Here is a 25,077-nt window from a genome sequence, read left to right as displayed (position 1 = left end):
AAGTTGCTGGTATGATCAGAAAAAACTTCTCATGCGAGGACGACAAAATGCTTGCTACGCTCTATAAGTCCCTTGTCAGCCCGATTCTTGAGTATGGACATTGTTCTACAAGACCACACTACAACAAGGACATAGATGCTCTCGAAAATGTTCAGAGGAGAATAACTAAATTCTGTCCCAGGTTACGCTTCCTTCCCTACGAAGAGCGGCTTAGAAAGCTTGAAATCCCAACCCTCACCTATAGATTCCATCGTGGTGATCTTATTGAAATGTACAAGCTCTGCAATGGAGCCTATGATAATGTACCAGCCCAGAGAATCGTGCAGTTCAATAGAAATCATCTCCGAGAACATCAGTACAAAGTGAGTATGGAACGTTTTTACAAGGACATGGGCCGATGGACTTTCGGCAACCGAGTTGTTCAGCATTGGAACAACTTACCAGAAAGAGTAATCTGCTCCACAAACCTACGGACATTCAAGAAGGAAGCTGATGAATATTATTCAAGTGACATTTTCTCCTTATGCAAATTTAGAAGAAATGCAAATTAAGATTTTTGTTTTGTAGAGGCTTAACGGCCTGCCATCAAATTTGTGAATATATTTATTTATTTATTTATTTAAGAGCAGGATCGGGAGAAGAAAACTCATGCTTATAATAATTTATGGACTCAGGCTCAGGAATATTATTTGCACTAATGTGTTCACAAGGGCGTTCAAATTTTTTCCAGAGCTTCGAAGGGTTCTCTGCAATTTTATGAGTGTTTTTCTCAATAAGGTCAACCTTATGTTTTCTTAACACTTTAGCAAAAAAAAAACGTTTAGAACGTAGCCGCAAACCATTTATAGTCCCAGACTTAGGCCTGCCGCAATGCTTCCAAATATTCAGCCAAATTTTAGAAGACTCGCACGCAGAAATAAGGGAAGGGTTTTTTGATTAACCCTGAACTTGAGAGCCTTTCCTAATACGCTTGCACGGGACAGCTGAAGCTTCAGCACACTTTAATTCATGGTTAATTTCAGCTAGATAGGTGGTAAGTCCGATGGCTATTTCTTTTTCACTAAGGCCCGAGCGCATGCACAACAAATGAAAGGGCACCTTTATTTTATTTAATATTTTGTCACATTCAAAACAAAACATCTCGCGGTTAACTTCTTTCCAGTCTTTTATATAAAACAACTTTTTATCTGGCTGTTTAGGGGCATGAAATGAAGTATTTATTTTCAACTTTATTGGAAGGTGATCCGAATAAAAGCCATCACAAATTACCTCGACAGTTTCACAGGGGAAAGATGCAATAAAATGATCAAGGTTAGAAGTCGCTGACAGGACACCAATAAACGTGAAAGTTTCTGTTTTGTCAGCAACTGAGTAGGAAGGGGGAGTAAATTCAGAAGGAGTTGGGTTGTCTCCTGCAATCAAAACTCGAGCATTTGGACGCTTTGAAACTCCATTCACAAAACTCGCTAGCTTTTTGCAAGCATTTATGAATTTATTCTCTGATTGCGAAGAGCAGTAATTAGTTGGCAGGTAAATGTTTATACAGATTAGGTCCGAAAATTCGGCAGCAATGAAATGGTCATTCGTCTCAAGGAGATTGACGGGAAATTGTGAAATGATAGCTAATCCGCCTGAAGGTCGGCCACGGCTCTTAATTAAATTGATCCTCTTTCTTTTATATTGATTAAATAAAAAACAAGTTTTTTTTTTAACTGCAAGTAAGGAGCGACATCAAAACTTAAAATAAATAGAAATTGTTCCGTATTTGAAAGGGGTTCTCCCCTCCTCAATGCCTTACTCTTTACGCTAAAGTTTTTTATTGTTTTAAAAAATAGAGTTGTTACAAAGAGTCAAACTTTAGCGTAAAGAGCGTGGCGCTGAGGAGGAGACAACCCCTTTCATATACACGGTTGTGCTAAAAATGTGCTAAACAATAGTTAAACTATCTATTAGTCTATGTTAGTCAGAGAATCATGATCATCCATAAGCATTAGTTTATGGAAATAACTTTAAAACCAAAGCAAAAACAAACCTATTACTTTAGTCTGATTTAGTTTATTACGTTAGTGAGTGCCTAAGCCTCCATTGGGAGATAGATAGTTTTATATCAATTGGTCAGGATCAATCTTTTGAAAACAGAAAAGATAGTGTTCCACTTTAATAAAAACTATGCTTTAACTTTGTATACAAAAATATATAATATCTTTCAAATAATAGTCGTAACTAAAATAAATTTAACACAAAAATGTTGAACATTAGGGAAGTTCAGTATTTTCTTGTTTAACTATCGGTGGATTATTTTCAGTGTTCATCCTAGATTCTATTTCATCATTCTCTCCTTCAGCCTTGTAATTCCAGGATTGTTCAGAGCCTGATCCAAATATAAGGAAGAAAATCGAGTCTGCCGCTAACACACTGCCAGCCATGATAAAGACCGCCGACCATGCTTCAAGGGTTTGCTACAAAATAAAAGGTAAAATCAGGATAAAAAATGAAAAGTAGTAAAAAAGAGAAGTAAGACACAAGGGGAACCATGCACGTTGTCCTTCAAAAGGACAATCTTTACCAAACCCAATTAAAAAAAAAATTTTGCACCAAAGTTAATAAGCAATAAGTTATTAAAAAATTAATAATCATAGATAAAAAATAAGGATGAAAACAAAACACTAAAAAATTGATAGCCCTGATCAACTATTTTCAAAAGTAAATTAAGTCCCCTTCCCTAAGGCAAGCCTATCTCTAGATACAATATCTGGCAGAAAAAATTGGTAATGTCTTTACCTCAAAACAAAGTCTGTGACTTTAAATCAAGATACAAAAATGAATTGAATCAAATGTTAAAAGCCGTGAAAAACATTGCATCAAACGAAAATTACTACTAAAAATAACTTTTGTCCAAGATATTATAACCTGAAAACAGTCGTATCTGTGAAGCTTTTACATAATTCATAAGAGGTTAAGTATTTGGTAACACAATAGTATATTACTCCCAAGTTGAACATGAGAAAATAAAATTCCTGCAAAAGTTTTATCAATAGTAAATGTAACAGTGCCAAGCAACAGGCTAAAAACGTCATATCTTCAAATCACATCGATATGGAGCTTCCAACATCAATACATTGGCACATAATCTGTAGTATTTGTGAGACAAATACACATTTGTGTATTTGTAATATAGTGTTTGCAACAGAATTACATTAATAAAACTATCATTTAGAAACCGTACAAATTCATTGAAAACTTAACTCAATCTATAAGATAAAACTTTGCAAGCTGACCAATGGTCTGCATAGCACAGGCACTGATTTTTTGTCTCTTTGCCATCATCCGGGAATGTATTGCGTGGTTGGAAGCAGAATCATTTGACCCATATTTTTCTTCTCGTGTTTTTACTCCAGATTTCTCCAGGCATCCATTTGGAGCTGGGTCGGCTCTTGGCTGAGCTTAAAGAGTCATACCACAGACCCCTGTTCCAAACAAAATAACCACCGACAGCAGGACTCAAACCCCCACCCTCACGGACAAAGGATTTCACGTGTAATCTTTGGTGATAAACTTACAAATACAAAATTCTAATGATTTCAATTAGCATTCTTGAATATCGTCTTTTAGACCTGAAAGTATAGATTTTCTAGGCAACGGCAAGAAATTTAATTTTCATTTCATCCTTTAAAATAATACGTCGCAAGGAAGTGATTTGTAGTTCAGCGCACTTTTAACTATGAAATAAAAACCGGAAATGAAAATAATTTTTTTTCCAATATGCAAAGAAGAAAAAGACTTACGTTTTCATCTGTCATGACCCTACCATGACTGGACCGAACCACGAAACCAGCATTGATACGCCATTTGTTATTCCAAATAGAGTCCCTAGGGAAAATGTTTTGATAAAAATAGGTAAACAAACATCTATTGATATTTCCTTAGGATAAGATGTATGCCACTTTTGGGATGGGTGAAAATGTACCATCCTCAATTAAAAATTTGCTAAACAATAGTTAAGTAATTTTAGGACCCAATGAGCTGTGTATGGGAGAAAAGCCCAATATCCTCCACCTTAAAATTTTTTCTAAGCATATATCTCTCACCCAATGCATGGGAGAAAAGCCCATTATCCTTCACCTTAAACCTTTTTCTAAGCATATATCTGTTACCCAAGTTAAACATTTTATGATCAGATCTATAAGCCAGTTAACCTAAGAAAAAGATCTTGACAAGAAAATAGAGATTCAATAGAAAAGGCACTTATTATTCTGTGTATGAAAGGGGTTGTCCCCTCCTCAAAGACCTTCTCTTTCCACTGAAGTTTTTAATTATTTTAAAAAGTAGAACTGTGACAAAGAGTCAAACTTTAGCGTAAAGAGGGAGGTGTTGAGGAGGGGACAACCCCTTTCATAAATGGAATAATTTCTGTTTTTTTAAGTTTTAATATCACTCCTTATTTGCAGTTAAAATAACTTCTTTTTTTAAATTTCCCTGTTAATGACAGTGAAGAAGGTGATAAATGTAGGAAGAATTTTAATCACGAAAGTAAAACAGTTCAAAATAGGGATGAAACCTTTTTATTGACAGTGAACAGATATAAAATTTTAACTGGATATTTCGCACACATATAAATTTTCATCATCAGCAGTAAAACTAGAAGATATGAATAAAACCAAAAAAAATTATACCTAATAAAATAGTTACATATAGTTTATTGCTCTTATTTTTTTTTCAATGCAACAGCGGAAGCTTGTCTCTTTGACCTTTTCGGTTCCGGTTCATTAGATTTATCAGACATATTACGTGGACAGAGGTCATAGCTTTTAGGTGAGGTGATATTTACTTTATTTGAACTCAATAAATTATCATAAATTGAATTCAATCCAAATTCACCCGTATCTCTGTTTATGGAATTATTCTTGAATAAATTTTTTTAATTTCTACTGTTTCCTTGAAAATTTGCTTTAAACCTTGGTCCCTAGAAATCAAAGAAACTTTTTCAGACAAAATAAAATGATTTGGAAAATTATTGATATGTTCCGAGAGCGCCGATGTGAAATCTTCAGGTTTGGTATTTTGCTTTAAAATCGATGAAATAGAATTTGATGTTGTAGCAATCTCATTTTTAAATTCTGGTTAGTACGTCCCATATAAGAGCTTCTACAAGTACATGGGATTTTATAAACCCTCCACTTCGTCTGTCTACGGAAGTTCGATCCTTTCCAGAATTTAAAAAACTAGTCAAAGTATTACTACCTCTTAAAGCTACCTTTAAGCCATTATTCTCTAAAATTCTTTTAAGTTTTTCACTCAACCCTGGAACATATGGTAGAGAACAAAAAATATCTTTCTTTTCTGTTGTTTCCAGAATATCGTCTAAAAATTCTAGAAATTGTTTTCTTGTTTTTGAAAAAGTTTGGTCAAATAACCAGCCCAGATAATGGTTACTTATTAAAATCTCTTTTAACAACAATATTCCTCCTCAGTGAATTTTGGAGAACAAATTCTAAAAATATGGTCAGTTAAGGATATAATTAAACCAATTTTTACTTGGCGAGCATGACCGGAGAAAAACGACAAAAATCTGTCATTGTTAGTAGGTTTTCTGTAAATCTTAAAATCCAGACTATTTTCATTTTTTAAAAGAAGAACATCCAGAAAAGGAAGTTTATTATCCTCTTCTAATTCTATTGTAAATTTTAGATCACCTCCCAAAAAATTAAGTTGTTTCTTAAATCATTTCAATTCCTTCTCCCCATAATTCCATACTGAAATTATATCATCCATGTATCTCCCCCAAAATGTATGTTTTAAAAAATATGAATCTAAAGCTATTGTTTCAATATTTTCTGCAAAACAATTTGCTAATAAAGGACTTAAAGGGGCTCCATGGGTGAACCATTTACTTGTTCGAAAAAAACCTCCTCTGAATTGAAAAAAAACATAAGAGAACGTGTTGCACAACCTAACTAAATTCATAATTACACCGACTTCCAAAACTGTTTTACTACTAATTAAGTCCAAATTTCTTAGTATCTTTCTTTCAAGAAGAATTTTTGCGGCTTTTACATCAATACTCTTATACATTGACACTATCTCAAAACTTGGAACTATAGAATTTGAAGAAATCTCCACTTCTTTTAATGATTTTACAATTTTGACGAGTTCTTAATGTAAGAAATTTGTGTAGACATGAGTGGTTTACATAATGACACTAACCACTTACTCAGAGCACTTGTTGGTGACTTTGTGCTTGCAACAATTGGTCGTAATGGCAGATTTGGCTTATGTATCTTTGGAAGTCCATATAATTTAGGGCACAAATAATTTCTTGGTAAGAATTCATAGAAAAGTTGAGGTGTAATCTTTCCTTCTTCCTTCAAACTCTTTAACTCGTTCTTAAACTTCTTTGTGTATGAGTCTGTCGGGTCAAAAGAAAGTTTTTTGTACGTTTTTTCATCTTTCAGTAAAGTGTTTAATTTTGAATCGTAGTCCTTGGTGTCCATTACCACTAAAGTGTTACCCTTGTCTGCTTTTGTAATAATAATAGATTCATCCCTTCTTAAATTATTAAGAACCTTTATGTCTTTGATAGAATTATTTGGGATTTCTGATTTTAAAGCAAACTCTGACAGGGTTGAAATTGTGTTTCTTTTAATACACGTTCAGGGTAATTTATTTTTTGCGATATGTACACAATATACTAAATATACAAGTATCTGGCAGAAACTCCTTTTGCAAAAACAGCTATCGGTTGTTTGAGATAAATTCTTTGATTCAGTTTTTTGATTTTTATCATTTTTTTGATTTTTAATTGATTTATCAATTTTATTTTTAATGATTGTTATTATTTTTTTTTATTTTCAATTTTAATTTTAATTATTTTCAATTATTTTCAATTTAATTTTTAATTACTTTAATGATTTATGATTTATCAATTATATTTAATTGATTATTTTTTTTATTTTTTTTTTATTTATCATTTTTTTTTTGATTATTATCATTAATCTTTAATTAAAAAACCTCTAAAAAGTCTCTTAAATTTAGTCTTACTTATCAAAAGTTACGAGCCTGAGGAAATTGGCCTTATTTTGGAAAATAGGGAGAAACACCCCCTAAAAGTAGTAGAATCTCAACGAAAATCCCACCATTGCTTTCAGCGTATCAGAGACCTTTAATGCAGAATTTTCAAGCTCCTATTTACAAAAATGTGGAATTTCGTATTTTTGGCCAGAAGACCAATCACGGGTGCGTGTTTATTTGTTGTTTTCTTTTCCCCGAGGGTGATCGTATCGAATGAGTGGTCCTAGCATGTTGCGAGAGGGCTCATTTTAACGGAAATTAAAAGTTTTAGTGCACTTTTAAGCGACCAAAAATATTGGAGGAAACCTAGACCCCCTCCCATACTCATTTTTTCTCAAAGTCAACGGTTCAAAATTCTGAGATAGTCGCATTGTTCAACATAGTCGAAAAAATTTACAACTATGTCGTTGGGGACGACTTACTCCCTCAGAGTCCCTGGGGGAGGGGTTACAAGTTACAAACTTTCACCAGTATTTATATATAGTAATGGTTATTGGCAAGTGTACAGACGTTTTCAGGGGAATTTTTTCTTGGATAGGGAAAGGGTTGAGGGGAGGGGATTACATGGGAGGATCTTTCCATGGAGGAATTTGACATGGGAGGAGAGAATTTCCATAAAGGGGGTACAGGACTTACTAATATTATTTAAAACAAAATCAATGAAAAGATAAATATAGAATTTTTTTTAACTGAAAGTAAGGAGCAGGATTAAAAACAAACGAACGGAAACTATGACGCATATGAGGGGTTCATCTCCTCCAAAATACCCGCTATTTACGCTACGTATTTTTAGTAATTTCAACTATTTCTCCTACGGCCTTTGTGATTCAGGGGTCATACTTAATTAATTGGGACAAAATTTAAGCTTTAGTGTAAAAAGCATGGTATTAAAGAGGGGGCAAACCCCCTCGTATTCATAATAAAATATACGAATATAGAAGTTCGATACAAAAATTAATTCGTATGTTAGGCTACGTGTATTTTTTTACTTATAAAAACATTTGTAAGAAATTAAAAGTTTTAGTTGCCTTTTTAAGTAACAAAAAAATTGAAGGGCAACTAAGCCTCCTTCCCACTCTTTTTTCTCAAAATCGTCCAATCAAAACTAAGAAAAAACCGCTTAGCCAAAATTAAATACAATATGCAAATTTTGGTCTTAGTATTCATGTGCGGAGAGCCAAAATCCAAACATGCGTTAATTCAAAAACGTTCAGAAACTAAATAAAAAAGTTTTTTTAACTGAAAGTAAGGAGGATTAGCTATCATTTCACAATTTCCCGTCAATCTCCTTGAGTCGAATGACCATTTCATTGCTGCCGAATTTTCGGACCTAATCTGTATAAACATTTACCTGCCAACTAATTACTGCTCTTCACAATCAGAGAATAAATTCATAAATGCTTGCAAAAAGCTAGCGAGTTTTGTGAATGGAGTTTCAAAGCGTCCAAATGCTCGAGTTTTGATTGCAGGAGACAACCCAACTCCTTCTGAATTTACTCCCCCTTCCTACTCAGTTGCTGACAAAACAGAAACTTTCACGTTTATTGGTGTCCTGTCAGCGACTTCTAACCTTGATCATTTTATTGCATATTTCCCCTGTGAAACTGTCGAGGTAATTTGTGATGGCTTTTATTCGGATCACCTTCCAATAAAGTTGAAAATAAATACTTCATTTCATGCCCCTAAACAGCCAGATAAAAAGTTGTTTTATATAAAAGACTGGAAAGAAGTTAACCGCGAGATGTTTTGTTTTGAATGTGACAAAATATTAAATAAAATAAAGGTGCCCTTTCATTTGTTGTGCACGCGCTCGGGCCTTAGTGAAAAAGAAATAGCCATCGGACTTACCACCTATCTAGCTGAAATTAACCATGAATTAAAGTGTGCTGAAGCTTCAGCTGTCCCGTGCAAGCGTATTAGGAAAGGCTCTCAAGTTCAGGGTTGGTCAAAAAACCCTTCCCTTATTTCTGCGTGCGAGTCTTCTAAAATTTGGCTGAATATTTGGAAGCATTGCGGCAGGCCTAAGTCTGGGACTATAAATGGTTTGCAGCTACGTTCTAAACGTTTTTTTTTTGCTAAAGTGTTAAGAAAACATAAGGTTGACCTTATTGAGAAAAACACTCATAAAATTGCAGAGAACCCTTCGAAGCTCTGGAAAAAATTTGAACGCCCTTGTGAACACATTAGTGCAAATAATATTCCTGAGCCTGAGTCGATAAATTATTATAAGCATGAGTTTTCCTCTCCCGATCCTGCTCTTAAATAAATAAATAAATAAATGTATTCGCAAATTTGATGGCAGGCCGTTAAGCCTCTACAAAACAAAAATCTTAATTTGCATTTCTTCTAAATTTGCATAAGGAGAAAATGTCACTTGAATAATATTCATCAGCTTCCTTCTTGAATGTCCGTAGGTTTGTGGAGCAGATTACTCTTTCTGGTAAGTTGTTCCAATACTGAACAACTCGGTTGCCGAAAGTCCATCGGCCCATGTCCTTGTAAAAACGTTCCATACTCACTTTGTACTGATGTTCTCGGAGATGATTTCTATTGAACTGCGCGATTCTCTGGGCTGGTAAGTTATCATAGGGTCCATTGCAGAGCTCGTACATTTCAATAAGATCACCACGATGGAATCTATAGGCGAGGGTTGGGATTTCAAGCTTTCTAAGCCGCTCTTCGTAGGGAAGGAAGCGTAACCTGGGAGAGAATTTAGTTATCCTCCTCTGAACATTTTCGAGAGCTTCTATGTCCTTGTTGTAGTGTGGTCTTGTAGAACAATGTCCATGCTCAAGAATCGGGCTGACAAGGGACTTATAGAGCGTAGCAAGCATTTTGTCGTCCTCGCACGAGAAGTTTCTTCTGATCATACCAGCAACTTTGGAAGCCTTCTTGACGACAGCTTCATAGTGGCTACTGAAGTTCAGTTCAGAATCCACTAAGATGCCTAGGTCTCTTTCTTCTCTACTAAGAGTGAGTGCAGCGGAACCAAGAAAGTATGAGGACGAAAAGTTTTGTGGACCCAGAGTGAGGATATGACTTTTCTGGGTATTGATTTCCATGATCCACTTCTTCATCCAGTCATCGATTCGTTGGAGATCCGCCTGCAGGTGGTGGATGTCTTCACATGATGAGATGACGCGATAGAGCTTTGTGTCGTCCGCTAGAGAAAGATGTCAGATTTGATGCCCTCAACTAGGTCGTTGATGTAGAGATTAAACAGAAGGGGGCCGAGAATTGACCCCTGGGATACTCCGCTAAGAACTTCTTCTTCGGTATTGCTGAGACAACCTTCTACGCACACAACTTGCTTTCTGCCAGTTAAGAAGTCCGTAATCCATTGAAGAAGATTGAATGAGGACCCGGATGAGGAGAGACCGTATTTCCTGAGCTTCTTGACGAGACGCTTATGGGGAACTTTGTCAAAGGCTTTCTTGAGATCCAAGTATATGAGATCAATCTGGAACCCCTTGTCGATGTTTTTCTTCCAATCATCTGTGGCACAAAGCAGTTGGATCTCTGCAGATCGTTCCTTAAGAAAACCAAACTGCTTTCCGGTAAGTATTTTTTCTCATTTTAAGTGTTCTAGGGTGTGGTCTGCAAGGAGAGACTCAAGTACTTTACACGTAATACAAGTGAGGCTTATCGGTCTATAGTTTGATGGGTCTTCTCGTTTCCCACCTTTGTATATTGGGACGACAATAGCTTTTTTCCAAATAGTGGGAAGCTCACCGAGTTCAAGAGACTTTCTGTAAATGTAGACTAGTGGCTCTGTTATTACCGTTGCAAGTTCTTTGAGCAGTTTTGGATGTAGATTGTCTGGGCCTGTGGACTTGTTTGGGTTAAGTTCTCTGAGTTTTTTTTAGAACATCGCTATGTTTGATCTCTATCGGTCTTATCAATTCGCTAATACCCTGAATTGGTTCCTCGCGGCTAAAGTGTTCTTCGTTCTCAGGTTCCTGAGTAAAAACAGAAGAGAACTGGGTGTTGAGAAAATTTGCCTTGTCCATGGGGTTGTGTACCAGCTTTTGTTTCACGGGATCGTAAAGAGATGAGACTCCACCTTTGTTTTTCCTTTTGCTGTTCACGTATTTCCAGAAAAGTTTTGGGTTTTCTTTCAATGAGAAAGCTAATTTACGTTCTCTAAGCTTTCCTTCTCTTCTTGTTGCTTTTTGAACCCTGTTGTGGAGCCTCTTGAATGTTTTCTCTCGGTCGTTACTTAGTCGATTACTTTTGTAGTCTCTCCATGCTTTTTGTTTTGCTTTAATCAGTTCAATATTGGCTTTAGGTAATGCAACACGGGTGTATTTATTGTGCATAGGAATAAATTGTTCTTCCATTGAGGCTACAATCTTAGTGAACCTTGTGTAAATGGTGTCTAACGACTCCAACCCACTGAATTCTTCAATCCAGTTGACATCCAAAAGCTCTCTTCTCATAGCAACGTAATCTCCCTTGTAGTAGTTACGTTTCAGTGCCACACGTGTCCTCAAAACCTCAGTTTCCAAGCTAAACACAATTACCGAGTGATCCGATTTACTGATTGGTGACAACTGCTTAATATCTGACACCAGGTCTCCATCGCTTACCAGTAACAAGTCGAGGATACTTGGTGTGTCAGATACCCACATCCTTGTTGGCTCAGATATTAGCTGCTCTAGAAAGTGTTCGTTAATAACGTCCAGGAATTTACTCGTCAAGCTTGCGGTAGATTCCGTGGTGTATCGCCTATTCCAGTCTATCTTAGGGAGATTGAAATCTCCTATAATAGCCAGCTTTTGCTTGGTGTTCTTAGCGAATGCTGCTATTTGCGAGAACAGAGCTTCGTCGGATGTGTCAGTGTTGTTGGGGCTACGATAACAGATCCCAAGAACAGTGTCGCTGGTCGTTTTAGACTTAATGAAGATCCACAGACTTTCTTTGGGCTCAATCGTGTCAGTTGACTTCGATATTGGATGCATGTTGATGCCTTTTCGACAATAGCAGACTATCCCTCTACCTGTATTCTCTTCCAGATTTTGTTCATACAGATAATAATCTTCGATACTGAGCTCTGTGACGGTAGGTAAGTATATGTAGTTTTTTGGTTTAACTTCTACTATTGCCACAATATCCGGATTTTCCAGCTTGATAACCTGCTTTGCTTCCTCCATTTTGTTTAAGAGAGAGTCAGCGTTGAAATAGAGGCATTTTATTTTTTTTCGGATTCATTTGTATGGCTTGGGCCTTTTCCTCGTCAATTTTGGGGCTGTCGTTGGCTGGGACCATTTGATGGTCTCGCTTGTTGTCTCATTCTCTGGTTTCCGTTGGACCTGGAATTGGTGCTTCCAGTAACATTAGAGTGTTGCTGTGCCTGCTGACCTTGGCTCGACTTTGCTCGACGCTGTTGTGCCTGTTGTGCCCTTTGCATTGGTGTTCGATCAGGGTTTATGTAGACCTGGTTTTTTACAAGTTCGTTGGTCGATTCTCTTAGATTTGGGGCTGCGCTGAGAATCTTCTGTCGCTTCTTGATTGTGTCGATTGAGTCATTCAGTTTGACTACTAAGACGCGTGGCTTACTGCCATTTATTTGACTTCCAACGCGTGCGACCTCACGAATGTCGTCGTCCTGCAGGTGAGCTCCCAAATCATTCTCTGTAGTTAGGTTAATCACCAAGTCTTTGTCAGAGGTTTATCAGCCTTCAGTATCACATCAACAGTAGTATCATAGCTTTGGATGGTGCTTTCCTTTGGAACAGGAGCTGGGAGCGAAGGACTGGGTGCATTTAACTGGAGCGCTTCCCTCAGTTTTAGCTGCAGGAACGATACGTTTCTTTTGTTGCAGCTTTCGCATTCGTATTTGAAAAGACGCGAATCAGGATCTAGGCTCCTAATTGTTAAGAATAGATCGGCGTTTAATTGTCTACATCCCGCGTGCTCGTATTCACCACAGAAAAAGCATTTGATGGCCGTGGAATTTTCTGTCGGTAGATGATAGTAGCTGCATAGTTCATTTGCAGTGCTGAGCTCGACTGCTTCAGGTAAGATGGCTTTTCCCTGTCCCAAGCTCTGATCCGAGATGTTGTTGTTGCCTCTGAATTTTGTTGGCATATCGTTGTTTGTGCTGATCGGAGTTGAGTTGTTTTTCGGAGGTAGATTTGGACTAGGGGCTACTTCTGGGTTCGATCGGGTTTTGACTCCCGATGCAGGTGAGCTTGTATTCGCAGGCTTGCAGCTAGGACAAACAAAGATGCTTGCTAGTTCACGTGAGTATTTTGTCTTTCCGCACGTCAGATGGTACCACTTATGGCATTTCGTGCATTTTGCACCGCCGCTACTTTTGGTTACATTTTGACTGCAAACAGAACATGGTGGTTGGTTCATATGTTTAGTTGCAAATCAAGTAGTAGCGCCGAGTGTTTTGAGCTCGAAATTTCGTCTGGCTATTGAACCCTTACCCCGCAATTAAGGATGGTGGGCCAAAAAGATGTCCAAATCGCTTCGCCGCGATGCTCTGACAACAATGAATAGAAAAGTAAGGGAAGTGTTGAGGGCTGGTTACCTTGTCCCCGCAATTTAAGGGGCACGCCCGGCGGGTACCACGGCTTTTAGTAACATTTTAAGAATGAAAAGTGGCTGGAGGGGACCCAGCCCCTTTGTAAAGCCTTTTTTGGTGTCTTCTTACTCCGTAACATCAAGAGACATCAGATAAAATTTTAAGATAGTCGTTTTGTTCAAAATTGTTGAAAGGTTCAATAATATTTTTTCAGGCAAAATATGACCTTCACAGCCCCTGAAGAAAGTACTGTAAATTATCAAAATTGCCCATGCTTTGAACATATTTGTTAGTATGATGGTGAAGGGGGCTTGTTTGATGTTGGGTATTTTATTGGTTTTAAACTTACATTGGTCGTTTTCTGGCTCAAAAAGATTAAATGTTTTTTGGGTATGTGTGTGTGTGTGGGATAAATTTTCGTGGGGGGATTTTACAAGGAGAGGGAGAGGAATTTCCTACCATTATTTGAAAAACGATCAGAAATTAAGTTTTAATAAACGAGCTTTTTTTTTACTGAAACGAAGGAGCAACATTAAAGCTTTAATCGAACAGATATTATTCTATATATAAGGGAGTTGCCCACTCCTCAATACTCCGATCCTTACGCTTAAAGTTCGACCTTTTGTTCCATTTCTTCGAGAAAAATACCTGAATCTAAATGGTCATGTAATTAGAATCAGAACCTTTTTACAACTACTGAAGAAACTTTAGCGTGAAGAGAGGGGTAGTGATGAAGGGGCAGCACCTCTCACATACGTAATAATTTGTGATAGTTTTAAGTTTTAACATTGTTCCTTACTTTTGGTAGAAAAACTTGTTTTTATAGACCTTGGTATTTACCAAGTGACATATAGCGATTGTAATTTCTGTCGGTCTGTCGGTCCCGGTTTTGGTAGTTCCGGCACTTCCAGATAAGCTAGGACGATGAAAGTTGGCAGGCGTATCAGGGACCAAACCAGATTAAATAAGTAACAGTCTCTTCCCCGATTCGACCATCTGGGGGGGGGGGGTGGAGGGACGATTAATTCGGAAAAATTAGAAAAAATGTGATATTTTTAACATACGAACAGGTGATCGTATCTTAATGGAATTTGATATTTAAAAGAGTCTCGTGTTTCAGAGCTCTTATTTCAATCCTGACCACATCCGGTGACATTGGGGGGAGGTCGAGGGGCAAACCAGAAATCTTGGAAAACGCTTAGAATGATGAGATCGGGATGAAACTTGGTGGGAACAATAAGTACAAGTCCTAGATACGTGATTGATATAACCGGACTGAATCTGTTCTCGTTGAGGGGGGGGGTGTAAATTTGGTAAAATTAGAAAAATTGAAGTATTTTTAACGTACAAAAGGGCGACCAGATCTTAATGAAATTTGATATTTAGAAGGAACTGATGTCTCAGAGGTCTTATTTTAAATTCCAACCAGATCTGGTGACATTATAGGAAGTTGGAGGGGGATTTGGACCGGAAATCTCAGAAAACGCTTAGAGTGGAGAGATCAGGATGAAACTTTGTGAGAAGAGTAACCACATGTCGTAGATACGTGATCGACATAACCCGACTGGATCCGCTCTCTTTGGGGGAGTTAGGGGGTCCAGTGCTTTGGCGAGTTCGGTGCTTCAGAACGTGCTAGGACGATGAAAATTGGTAGGCGTGTCAGGAAACTGCACAAATTGACTTGATATTAGTCATTTTACCCGACTTCATCATCTGGGGGAGTGAAGAGAGAGGAAAAATTAGAAAAAATGAGGTATTTTAAACTTACGAATGGGTTATTTGATCTTAATGAATTTTGATATTTAGAAGGACCTTGTGTCTCCGAGTTTTTTACTTAAATCCTGGCCGGAATTAAGCCTCTGATCTTCCTTTTAAATCAATCTTTTGATTCTTAGAATTTTGCTAGAGCTCATGCCACATGAGCTCTTGGATCTTGGCTCTTCCGACCTCGTCACCAGTGCCTTATGAGCTCTTAGCTCTTTTTTTAATTTTATTTTGCTAAAAATCTTAAAGTTGTATAAGACATGAAAGCAATTTTATATTTTGATTTTTAATTCTTCTGTCAATTTTTGTGAAAAGGGGAGCAGAAGATAAAGGTAAACTTTTTTTTTTCAATTTTATACGTTCTATGACATTAGGCTCACTTAATCTATTCTGGAGAAATAAATTGATAGTATAAGCTAAAAGTGAAAAAGATAAATTAATTGAACCGATAAAATTGATGAAAAGATAAAAAAAATAAAATGAATAAAAATTGCTCCTCTTCTATAAAAAGATTAACAAAGGATACAAACTCAAAAACTCTTTGATTCAGTAGCTATTAAGCATTTATTTGATTTTTCAAACAATAATTATGACGAAACAAAAACAATTGATAACATTGTGGGAATATTGCAAAACTTTCGAGAAATTGTAGAAAAAAAAAATATGAATTAGAACTAGTATAAATAGAGATGAAGAGAAGAATTGATTAAATTCAGTTCTTGTTTTAACTATAATTATAAAGGTCAAAGAAAATGAAGTTTAGAATAAGCCAACGAGGCAATGCAAAAGATTCATGCGACTTTTCAAACATAATAGTACTTTAAGTTTTATTTGATGTTAACCAAGGGTGTACATAATACTGATATGTTTTAACTATAATTATAAGGGTCAAAGAAAATGAACTTTAGAAAAAGCTAACGAGGCAGTGCAAAAGATTCATGCAAATTTTCAGACATAATAGTACTTTAAGTTTTATTTGATGTTAACCTAGGGTGTACATAATACTGACATGTTTTAACTATAATTATAAAGGTCAAAGAAAATGAACTTTAGAAAAAGCTAACGAGCCAGCGAGGCATTGCAAAAGATTCTTTCGACTTTTCAAACATAATAGTACTTTAAGTTTTATTTGATGTTAACCTAGGGTGTATATAATACTGATATGTTTTAACTATAATTATAAAGATCAAAGAAAATGAACTTTAGAAAAAGCTAACGAGCCAACGAGGCAATGCAAAAGATTCATTCGACTTTTCAAACAATAGTACTTAAAGCTTTATTTGAGGTTAACCTAGGGTGTACATAAGACTGATATCAGAATATAATTCAGACTTGCAATAGTATACATAGAGAAGAAAATTTGCCTTGCTGCTTTATTTGTCAGTGATTTGGTGCTTTATCATGCTGGAATTTGTTTAAATGTGAATTTTACATTTGGGTTTCCTTTTATATATATATATATATATATATATATATATATATATATATATATATATATATATATATATATATATATATAGAGTTTTCTTTTCCTTTTTTTCGACGATTTGGTTAAGCTAGTTTTTTTGGAGGAAGGAAAAAGTTGCTGATACGGCTTTTGGTTGCTGATAAGGCTTTTCGGAATTAAGCCGAAATATTCGGACTTCCATTATTATTTTGTATTTAACAGTTTATTTTGCAGTGTCTAATTACCAAAAAAATACCTGTTTTAATGTATTTTCGTTTTGATTGTGCTGGAAAAACAGCTCTTCACTTTTGTAGTTTAGATCATACTGAAGTTAGTGACATTTTCCTGCCAAGATATGTTCGAGGCTCATCTAGGGAAGGTGTTTTTAAATGTCTGGACGTGTCTCCAGTTTGACGTCTACCTTCACGCATTTTCATGCAGAGTAGGATGGGCATCATGTTGCCACTTAGGAAGCGAGCATCAAAGGCTACGAGCCTGAGGAAAATTGCCTGATTTTATAAAAAATAATGGAACACCTGCTAAAAGTCATCTTATTGAAAATCACACCATCAGATTCAGAGTATCGGAAAACCGTACAGCAGAGGTATCAAGCTCCTATCTGCAAAAATATATTTTTTTTTTCTTTTTGCCAGAAGAATGATCACGGATGCGTGTTTATTTTTTTTTTCCAATGGTGATGTTATCAACCCAGTGGTTCTAGAATGTCGATGGAGAGCTCATTTGAACGGAAAGTAATAGTTTTAGTGCCCTTGTCAAGTTACCTAAAAGATTGGAGGTCAACTAGGCCCCTTTCCTCGTCCCTTTTTTCTCAAAATCGTCCAATGAAAATTTTGAGATAGCTATTTTGTACAGCACAGTTGAAAGGACCAACAACTATGTCTTTGTTGATAACATGAACCCCTACATCCCCTGGGGAAAGGTCTTTAAGTCATAAAAATTGCCCATTGTTCACATAAAGCATTTGTTATTGGGTAGTATGCATACATTTTTGGGGTGGTGGAGCGAATTTTTTGCTGGGGAGAATTTCCAAGGGGAGAATCTTCCACGGGGAGGGAAATTTTCAGAGGGTAAACTTTTTTTGAGAAATTCTATACGGGGGAATTTTCCAGAATTCCTACACGAAATACTTATTACATCTCTTGCTTTCTCATTGCCGAGATTTTACGCGCCGAGATGTTAAATGTAGTTGTTCGGGGTAAACTTTCACCGGGAATGAATTGTGTAAAGGATATTTCTACATTTCCATGAGGAGGAGAAATTTTTGTGGAGTTGGAGCCAGATTTCCTGGCTTTGTTTAACAACGATTAGAAGTGAAGTAAAAAAGAGAAGTTTTTTTCAACTGAAAGTAAAGAGCAACATAAAAACTTCAAAATGAACAGAAATTATTATAGGGGGTTTCCACCTCCTCAACACTTTACTTTTTACATCAAAGTTTTAATTTTGCTCCAATTCTTTAAGAACATCTCTTCAAACACAAGAGTTGTTTAATTAGAACAATACGGAGCTTTTTAAAAGTATTAGAAACGTTAGCGTGAAGAGCGAGGTGATTAGGAGGGGGAACCCCCCCCCCCACATACGTAGTAACTTCTGTTCGTTTTTAAGTTTTAATGTTGCTCCTCACTTACAGTTTGAAAAATTTCTTCTTTTTTTTTACTTCATTATCTACTGGTGTAGAAGATTGGTGTCAAGTTTTTGAAAGTAGATGTTACGTATTTGGTTCACCTCTTGATTTTTTTCGCTATTTCACCATTTTATTCCATCCAACTGCCGAGATACTCAATTATTTAAAGACGCTACTACAGATATATTTAAAGACACTGTTAGCATCTAGTTTATCAAATTAGTATATCCGCAATACCTTGGGGGATGCAGTTCAAAATTTAAGCTAGTGTGGGGGTGGGATAAGGGGTCCCTCCAAACATTTTTGTCCTAGAGACCTAAATGGGCATTAGAATTTTTCACATAACAGTAGAGACGTAAATCATAAGACGCTATATGCTACAAGGCTATCAAAATAGCGTATCTGTGATATTCTCTTGAATTGATTGAGGTGTTAAGTTTTAATTAACAGGTAGTGTTAGGGGGCCAAGTGGACCTCAAGCTTTAAGTTGCATATGGCAGAGAGGGAGTCTAAAAATACCATCTCTCCAAAGCCCCTATTCACCATTCGGTAAAATCGTATACCGGGGCCTACGAGTATAAAGGTAATTCAAAAGAAATTGGGTGTTTCGACACGATCTAAACAGCGTATCTAGAGTATCGGGGAAACTATCCTATACCAACCAGCTGACATTTCCAAAGATTGTCAGGGGCCAAGTGAATCTCAAATCTTTACTTCGGGAAGGGGCTAGAGACGAAAGGTCTTAAGACTTGGTCTCAGATCTGTTTGAAATATTTTACATTTTGGCCCCAAGTTGGACTTAAATCTATTTCCGGTGAAGGAGTGATGTAGAGAGAAAGAAAACATATGCTCTTAGGTTATCAAACCAGCAAATTGCTATTACTAGTCATTAAAATATGTGAAGAAAAAAGTCCAGGATTGAATTGAAATTTTTAAGGGGCTTTGGTCTCACCTCACACAGTGGGAGGCTCTAAAAGATTTTATTTATATATTCTGATACATTTGATTATCTGTTTTGAGAAGGATTCTATTAACGGCCTGTTCAAGAAAGGGTCAAGGAAAACTTTTGGATCTGGCCTTGTTGTCTAACAACTGAATCTTTCCCGAGGGACCCATTGTGAGCTGATTTTATTGAAACCTGAAAAGAAACCTTAAGAAGGGTGGGTTTTCTTCAGAAATAATGTTTTCTGTAATTTAAACTTTGTTAGTTGCCCAAAAAGATTAAATAGGATATAAGCTACTCGGTGAGGTTTTTACTAGGCGTCCCCCCCGTCACGGTAAATTTGCTCCTGGCTAATCCCCCACGTGCAGAATTGATCAGCCACAAAGAAGTACAAAATGGATATCAATCACATGTCCTAAGCGATTAGAAAAAAATTACTAGATGTCTTTTTTTCTAATTAATTTCAATAAGTCTTTTTAGTAACAAAATTCAAACAAAAAGAATTAATGGAAACGAACAGTTCATCACAATTTCTTAGTGAACTTCGAAAAAAACAAATCAGATCAATTGGTAATGCTCTAGCTCTGCCTATACTAAAAGGCCAAAAGGTTTTTAATGTATTGTCGTTTATTTATTTGCTAGAGGCACTTTATATGGAAGGGGTGGCTGTATAAATTTTGGAGGGGGCTCATTCGATTGAAAATTTGAAATTTCAGTCCCTTTTCTAAAAGTCAAGAGTGATTGACTGGTAAGTCCCCCCTCCCCATGCCCTTTTTCCCCAAATATATCCGATCAAAATTTTCAGATAACCATTTCATTTAAAATCGCTCAAAAGTCAAATAAAATACCACAAGGATTGACAAAAACTCCCACAGCTACTAGGGCATAGGGTTTTTAAGTTATACAGGCTGCTCATTGCTAAAAAAGATTTTTACGGAAGGGCTGGTAAAATGAATTTGGGGGGGGGGGCTCATTAGATTGGAAATCGAAATGTTTTGTGCCTTTCTTAACAGTTACAAATGATTGGAGGGCAACCAACCCACTCTTCATATTCATTGGATTTTTGACTTATAATAACCAAGGGGTTATCTCTAAATTTCATTGGGATGTCTTTGGAGACGAAGAGGCATGGGAAGGGGACTCGTTGCCATCCAATTTGTTCTGTCACTTAAAAGGTCCCTTAAGCTCTTAATTTCCGTTGGAAATACCCTCTATCTAGGATACTCTAGGATCAACCTTCTAGGACTCTTGGGTCGATGCGGTCATCCCTGGGTAAAAAACATATTTGTGATATTTATTTTTCAAAAATACAAAATTCTAAATTTGTGCAGATGAGAGCTTGAAACCACTGCAGTAGAATTTTCTGATCGTTTTTTGGTTATGGAGGGGACAGTTGCTTCAAAGGTTGCATTTTAATGCAGGAGCATCCTAACTCTCTTTGACCCTTTAAAGAATTACAGAGTTATTTCTAATTAAGGGGTGGAAGTAGAAATCGATATATAATATCTATGCCTTTTGTTACTACTTTAGACATTTTATCGACGTTTTGATGTACCTATTTTGCACTCTCTTTGTGGCTGCTTTTTCATTGGAAGAATTTTTCTATGGGGGGTAATTATCCAGCGAGGAATTTTCTGTAGGTGAAAATTGTTCCACAGAAGTGGATTTTCTTAGGAGTGGGGCACTGGCCCCCCCAGGATACATCTCTGTTGGGTAGCCTAATTACATTCACTGTAAAAAATAAATAAATAAACTTTCGCAAAGACTAATTACTTTTTCGTTAATCAATTTTACGCCATTTTCAACATAGTTTTTTTTTTTATTGGAAAGTTGCAATGTACCCACACATGTATTTAAAATGTATAATTATATATAATACAGTTTCAAATCTGTAATAGTGTAAACGTTAATTCAGAAACCAGATGAAAATTGTCAATTAACTGAAGCAAAAAGAAATGTTTATTTACGCTTCTATAAATATAAATTTAGAACCCTAATTATGATTGTTTATTAGCAAAACAAAACAAAAAGTTTTCATAAATTAATTAAGTTTCGTATCATAACCAGGAATGAATGCAGGGGGGGGGTGATGCTTTGGCTTTAATGGGGTTAAAGGTTAAGTCTTGTTTTTCCTGTTAGATTCCTGTTATCAAACATTTCGTGGTAACGAACTGTGGTAAGGAGCGACCCGGCTCAATAGTAAACGAAACTCTAAAAATCGGAATTTTGATGCTAAAAGATACATCAAAAGAATTGGATTTTCATGCTGATTTTCAATATATAAGTTTCATCAAATTTAGTCTTTGTCATCAAAAGTTACGAGCCTGAGAAAATTTCCCTTATTTTGGAAAATAGGAGGAAACACCCCTAAAAGTCATAGAATCTTAAGGAAAATGACATCATCGCATTCTTAATCTTAAGGAAAATGACATCATCGTATTTGGTGAACCAAATACGTAACATCTACTTTCAAAAACTTGACACCAATCTTCTACACCAGTAGATAATGAAGTAAAAAAAGACGAAATAATTCAAACTGAAAGTAAGGAGCAACATTAAAACTTAAAACGAACAGAAGTTACTACGTATGTGGGGGGGGGGGGTTCCCCCTCCTAATCACCTCGCTCTTCACGCTAACGTTTCTAATACTTTTAAAAAAGCTCCGTATTGTTCTAATTAAACAACTCTTGTGTTTGAAGAGATGTTCTTAAAGAATTAGAGCAAAATTAAAACTTTGAAGTAAAAAGTAAAGTGTTGAGGAGGTGGAAACCCCCTATAATAATTTTTGCTCATTTTGAAGTTTTTATGTTGCTCCTTACTTTCAGTTAAAAAAAACTTCTCTTTTTTACTTCACTTCTAATCGTTGTTAAATAATGCCAGGAAATCTGGCTCCAACTCCACAAAAATTTCTCCTCCTCATGGAAATATAGAAATATCCTTTACACAATTCATTCCCGGTGAAAGTTTACCCCGATCAACTACATTTAACATCTCGGCGCGTAAAATCTCGGCAATGAGAAAGCAAGAGATGTAATAAGTATTTCGTGTAGGAATTCTGGAAAATTCCCCTGTATAGAATTTCTCAAAAAAAAGTTCACCCTCTGAAAATTTCCCTCCCCGTGGAAGATTCTCCCCTTGGAAATTCTCCCCAGCAAAAAATTCGCTCCACCACCCCAAAAATGTATGCATACTACCCAATAACAAATGCTTTATGTGAACAATGGGCAATTTTTATGACTTAAAGACCTTTCCCCAGGGGATGTAGGGGTTCATGTTATCTCCAAAGGCATAGTTGTTGGTCCTTTCAACTGTGCTGTACAAAATAGCTATCTCAAAATTTTCATTGGACGATTTTGAGAAAAAAGGGACGAGGAAAGGGGCCTAGTTGACCTCCAATCTTTTAGGTAACTTGAAAAGGGCACTAAAACTATTACTTTCCGTTCAAATGAGCTCTCCATCGACATTCTAGAACCACTGGGTTGATAACATCACCCTTGGAAAAACAAATAAACACGCATCCGTGATCATTCTTCTGGCAAAAAGAAAAAAAAATATATTTTTGCAGATATGAGCTTGATACCTCTGCTGTACGGTTTTCCGATACTCTGAATCTGATGGTGTGATTTTCATTAAGATGACTTTTAGCAGGTGTTCCATTATTTTTTATAAAATCAGGCAATTTTCCTCAGGCTCGTAGCCTTTGATGCTCGCTTCCTAAGTGGCAACATGATGCCCATCCTACTCTGCATGAAAATGCGTGAAGGTAGACGTCAAACTGGAGACACATCCAGACATTTAAAAACACCTTCCCTAGAAGAGCCTCGAACATATCTTGGCAGGAAAATGTCACTAACTTCAGTATGATCTAAACTACAAAAGTGAAGAGCTGTTTCTCCAGCACAATCAAACCGAAAATACATTAAAACGGGTAATTTTTTTGGTAATAAGACACTGCAAAATAAACTGTTAAATACAAAAATAATTATGGAAGTCCGAATATTTCGGCTTAATACACAAAAGCCTTATCAGCAACCATAAGCCGTATCAGCAACCTTTTCCTTCCTCCAAAAAAACTAGCTTAACCAAATCATCGAAAAAAAGGAAAAGAAAACTCTATATATATATATATATATATATATATATATATATATATATATATATATATATATATATATATATATATATATATATATATATATATATATATATATATATATATAAAAGGAAACCCAAATGTAAAATTCACATTTAAACAAATTCCAGCATGATAAGGCACCAAATCACTGACAAATAAAGCAGCAAGGGAAATTTTCTTCTCTATGTATACTATTGCAAGTCTGAATTATATTCTGATATCAGTCTTATGTACACCCTAGGTTAACATCAAATACAGCTTAAGGTACTATTATGTTTGAAAAATCGAATGAATCTTTTGCATTGCCTCGTTGGCTTTTTCTAAAGTTCATTTTCTTTGATCTTTATAATTATAGTTAAAACATATCAGTATTATATACACCCTAGGTTAACATCAAATAAAACTTAAAGTACTATTATGTTTGAAAAGTCGAAAGAATCTTTTGCAATGCCTCGCTGGCTCGTTAGCTTTTTCTAAAGTTCATTTTCTTTGACCTTTATAATTATAGTTAAAACATGTCAGTATTATGTACACCCTAGGTTAACATCAAATAAAACTTAAAGTACTATTATGTCTGAAAATTTGCATGAATCTTTTGCACTGCCTCGTTAGCTTTTTCTAAAGTTCATTTTCTTTGACCCTTATAATTATAGTTAAAACATATCAGTATTATGTACACCCTTGGTTAACATCAAATAAAACTTAAAGTACTATTATGTTTGAAAAGTCGCATGAATCTTTTGCATTGCCTCGTTGGCTTTTTCTAAACTTCATTTTCTTTGACCTTTATAATTATAGTTAAAACAAGAACTGAATTTAATCAATTCTTCTCTTCATCTCTATTTATACTAGTTCTAATTCATATTTTTTTTTCTACAATTTCTCGAAAGTTTTGCAATATTCCCACAATGTTATCAATTGTTTTTGTTTCGTCATAATTATTGTTTGAAAAATCAAATAAATGCTTAATAGCTACTGAATCAAAAAGTTTTTGAGTTTGTATCCTTTGTTAATCTTTTTATAGAAGAGGAGCAATTTTTATTCATTTTATTTTTTTTATCTTTTCATCAATTTTATCGGTTCAATTAATTTATCTTTTTTCACTTTTAGCTTATACTATCAATTTATTTCTCCAGAATAGATTAAGTGAGCCTAATGTCATAGAACGTATAAAATTGAAAAAAAAAGTTTACCTTTATCTTCTGCTCCCCTTTTCACAAAAATTGACAGAAGAATTAAAAATCAAAATATAAAATTGCTTTCATGTCTTATACAACTTTAAGATTTTTAGCAAAATAAAATTAAAAAAAGAGCTAAGAGCTCATAAGGCACTGGTGACGAGGTCGGAAGAGCCAAGATCCAAGAGCTCATGTGGCATTAGCTCTAGCAAAATTCTAAGAATCAAAAGATTGATTTAAAAGGAAGATCAGAGGCTTAATTCCGGCCAGGATTTAAGTAAAAAACTCGGAGACACGAGGTCCTCCTAAATATCAAAATTCATTAAGATCAAATAACCCATTCGTAAGTTTAAAATACCTCATTT

At 35.7% G+C, this 25,077-nt stretch overlaps 1 protein-coding gene across 2 annotated transcripts in view; it reads right to left on the bottom strand.

Moving 5' to 3' along the window:
- Window positions 1–2,143: 2,143 nt before the first annotated feature.
- The window catches only part of LOC136038215 (putative inorganic phosphate cotransporter), a 50,243-nt gene continuing 27,309 nt past the window's right edge, over window positions 2,144–25,077 (bottom strand). For both annotated transcript variants that reach the window (XM_065721299.1, XM_065721300.1), the window contains exon 9: window positions 2,144–2,459. In XM_065721299.1, coding sequence (XP_065577371.1) covers window positions 2,256–2,459 — 204 coding nt within the window. In that variant the 3' untranslated portion in view covers window positions 2,144–2,255. The remainder of the gene's footprint in view (window positions 2,460–25,077) is intronic.

Source organism: Artemia franciscana, chromosome 17 (assembly GCF_032884065.1).
Source record: "Artemia franciscana chromosome 17, ASM3288406v1, whole genome shotgun sequence".
Classification (NCBI taxonomy): domain Eukaryota; kingdom Metazoa; phylum Arthropoda; class Branchiopoda; order Anostraca; family Artemiidae; genus Artemia; species Artemia franciscana.
The sequence above is the reverse complement of the archived record's forward strand: the minus strand, read 5'-3'. Positions and strand labels throughout refer to the sequence as shown.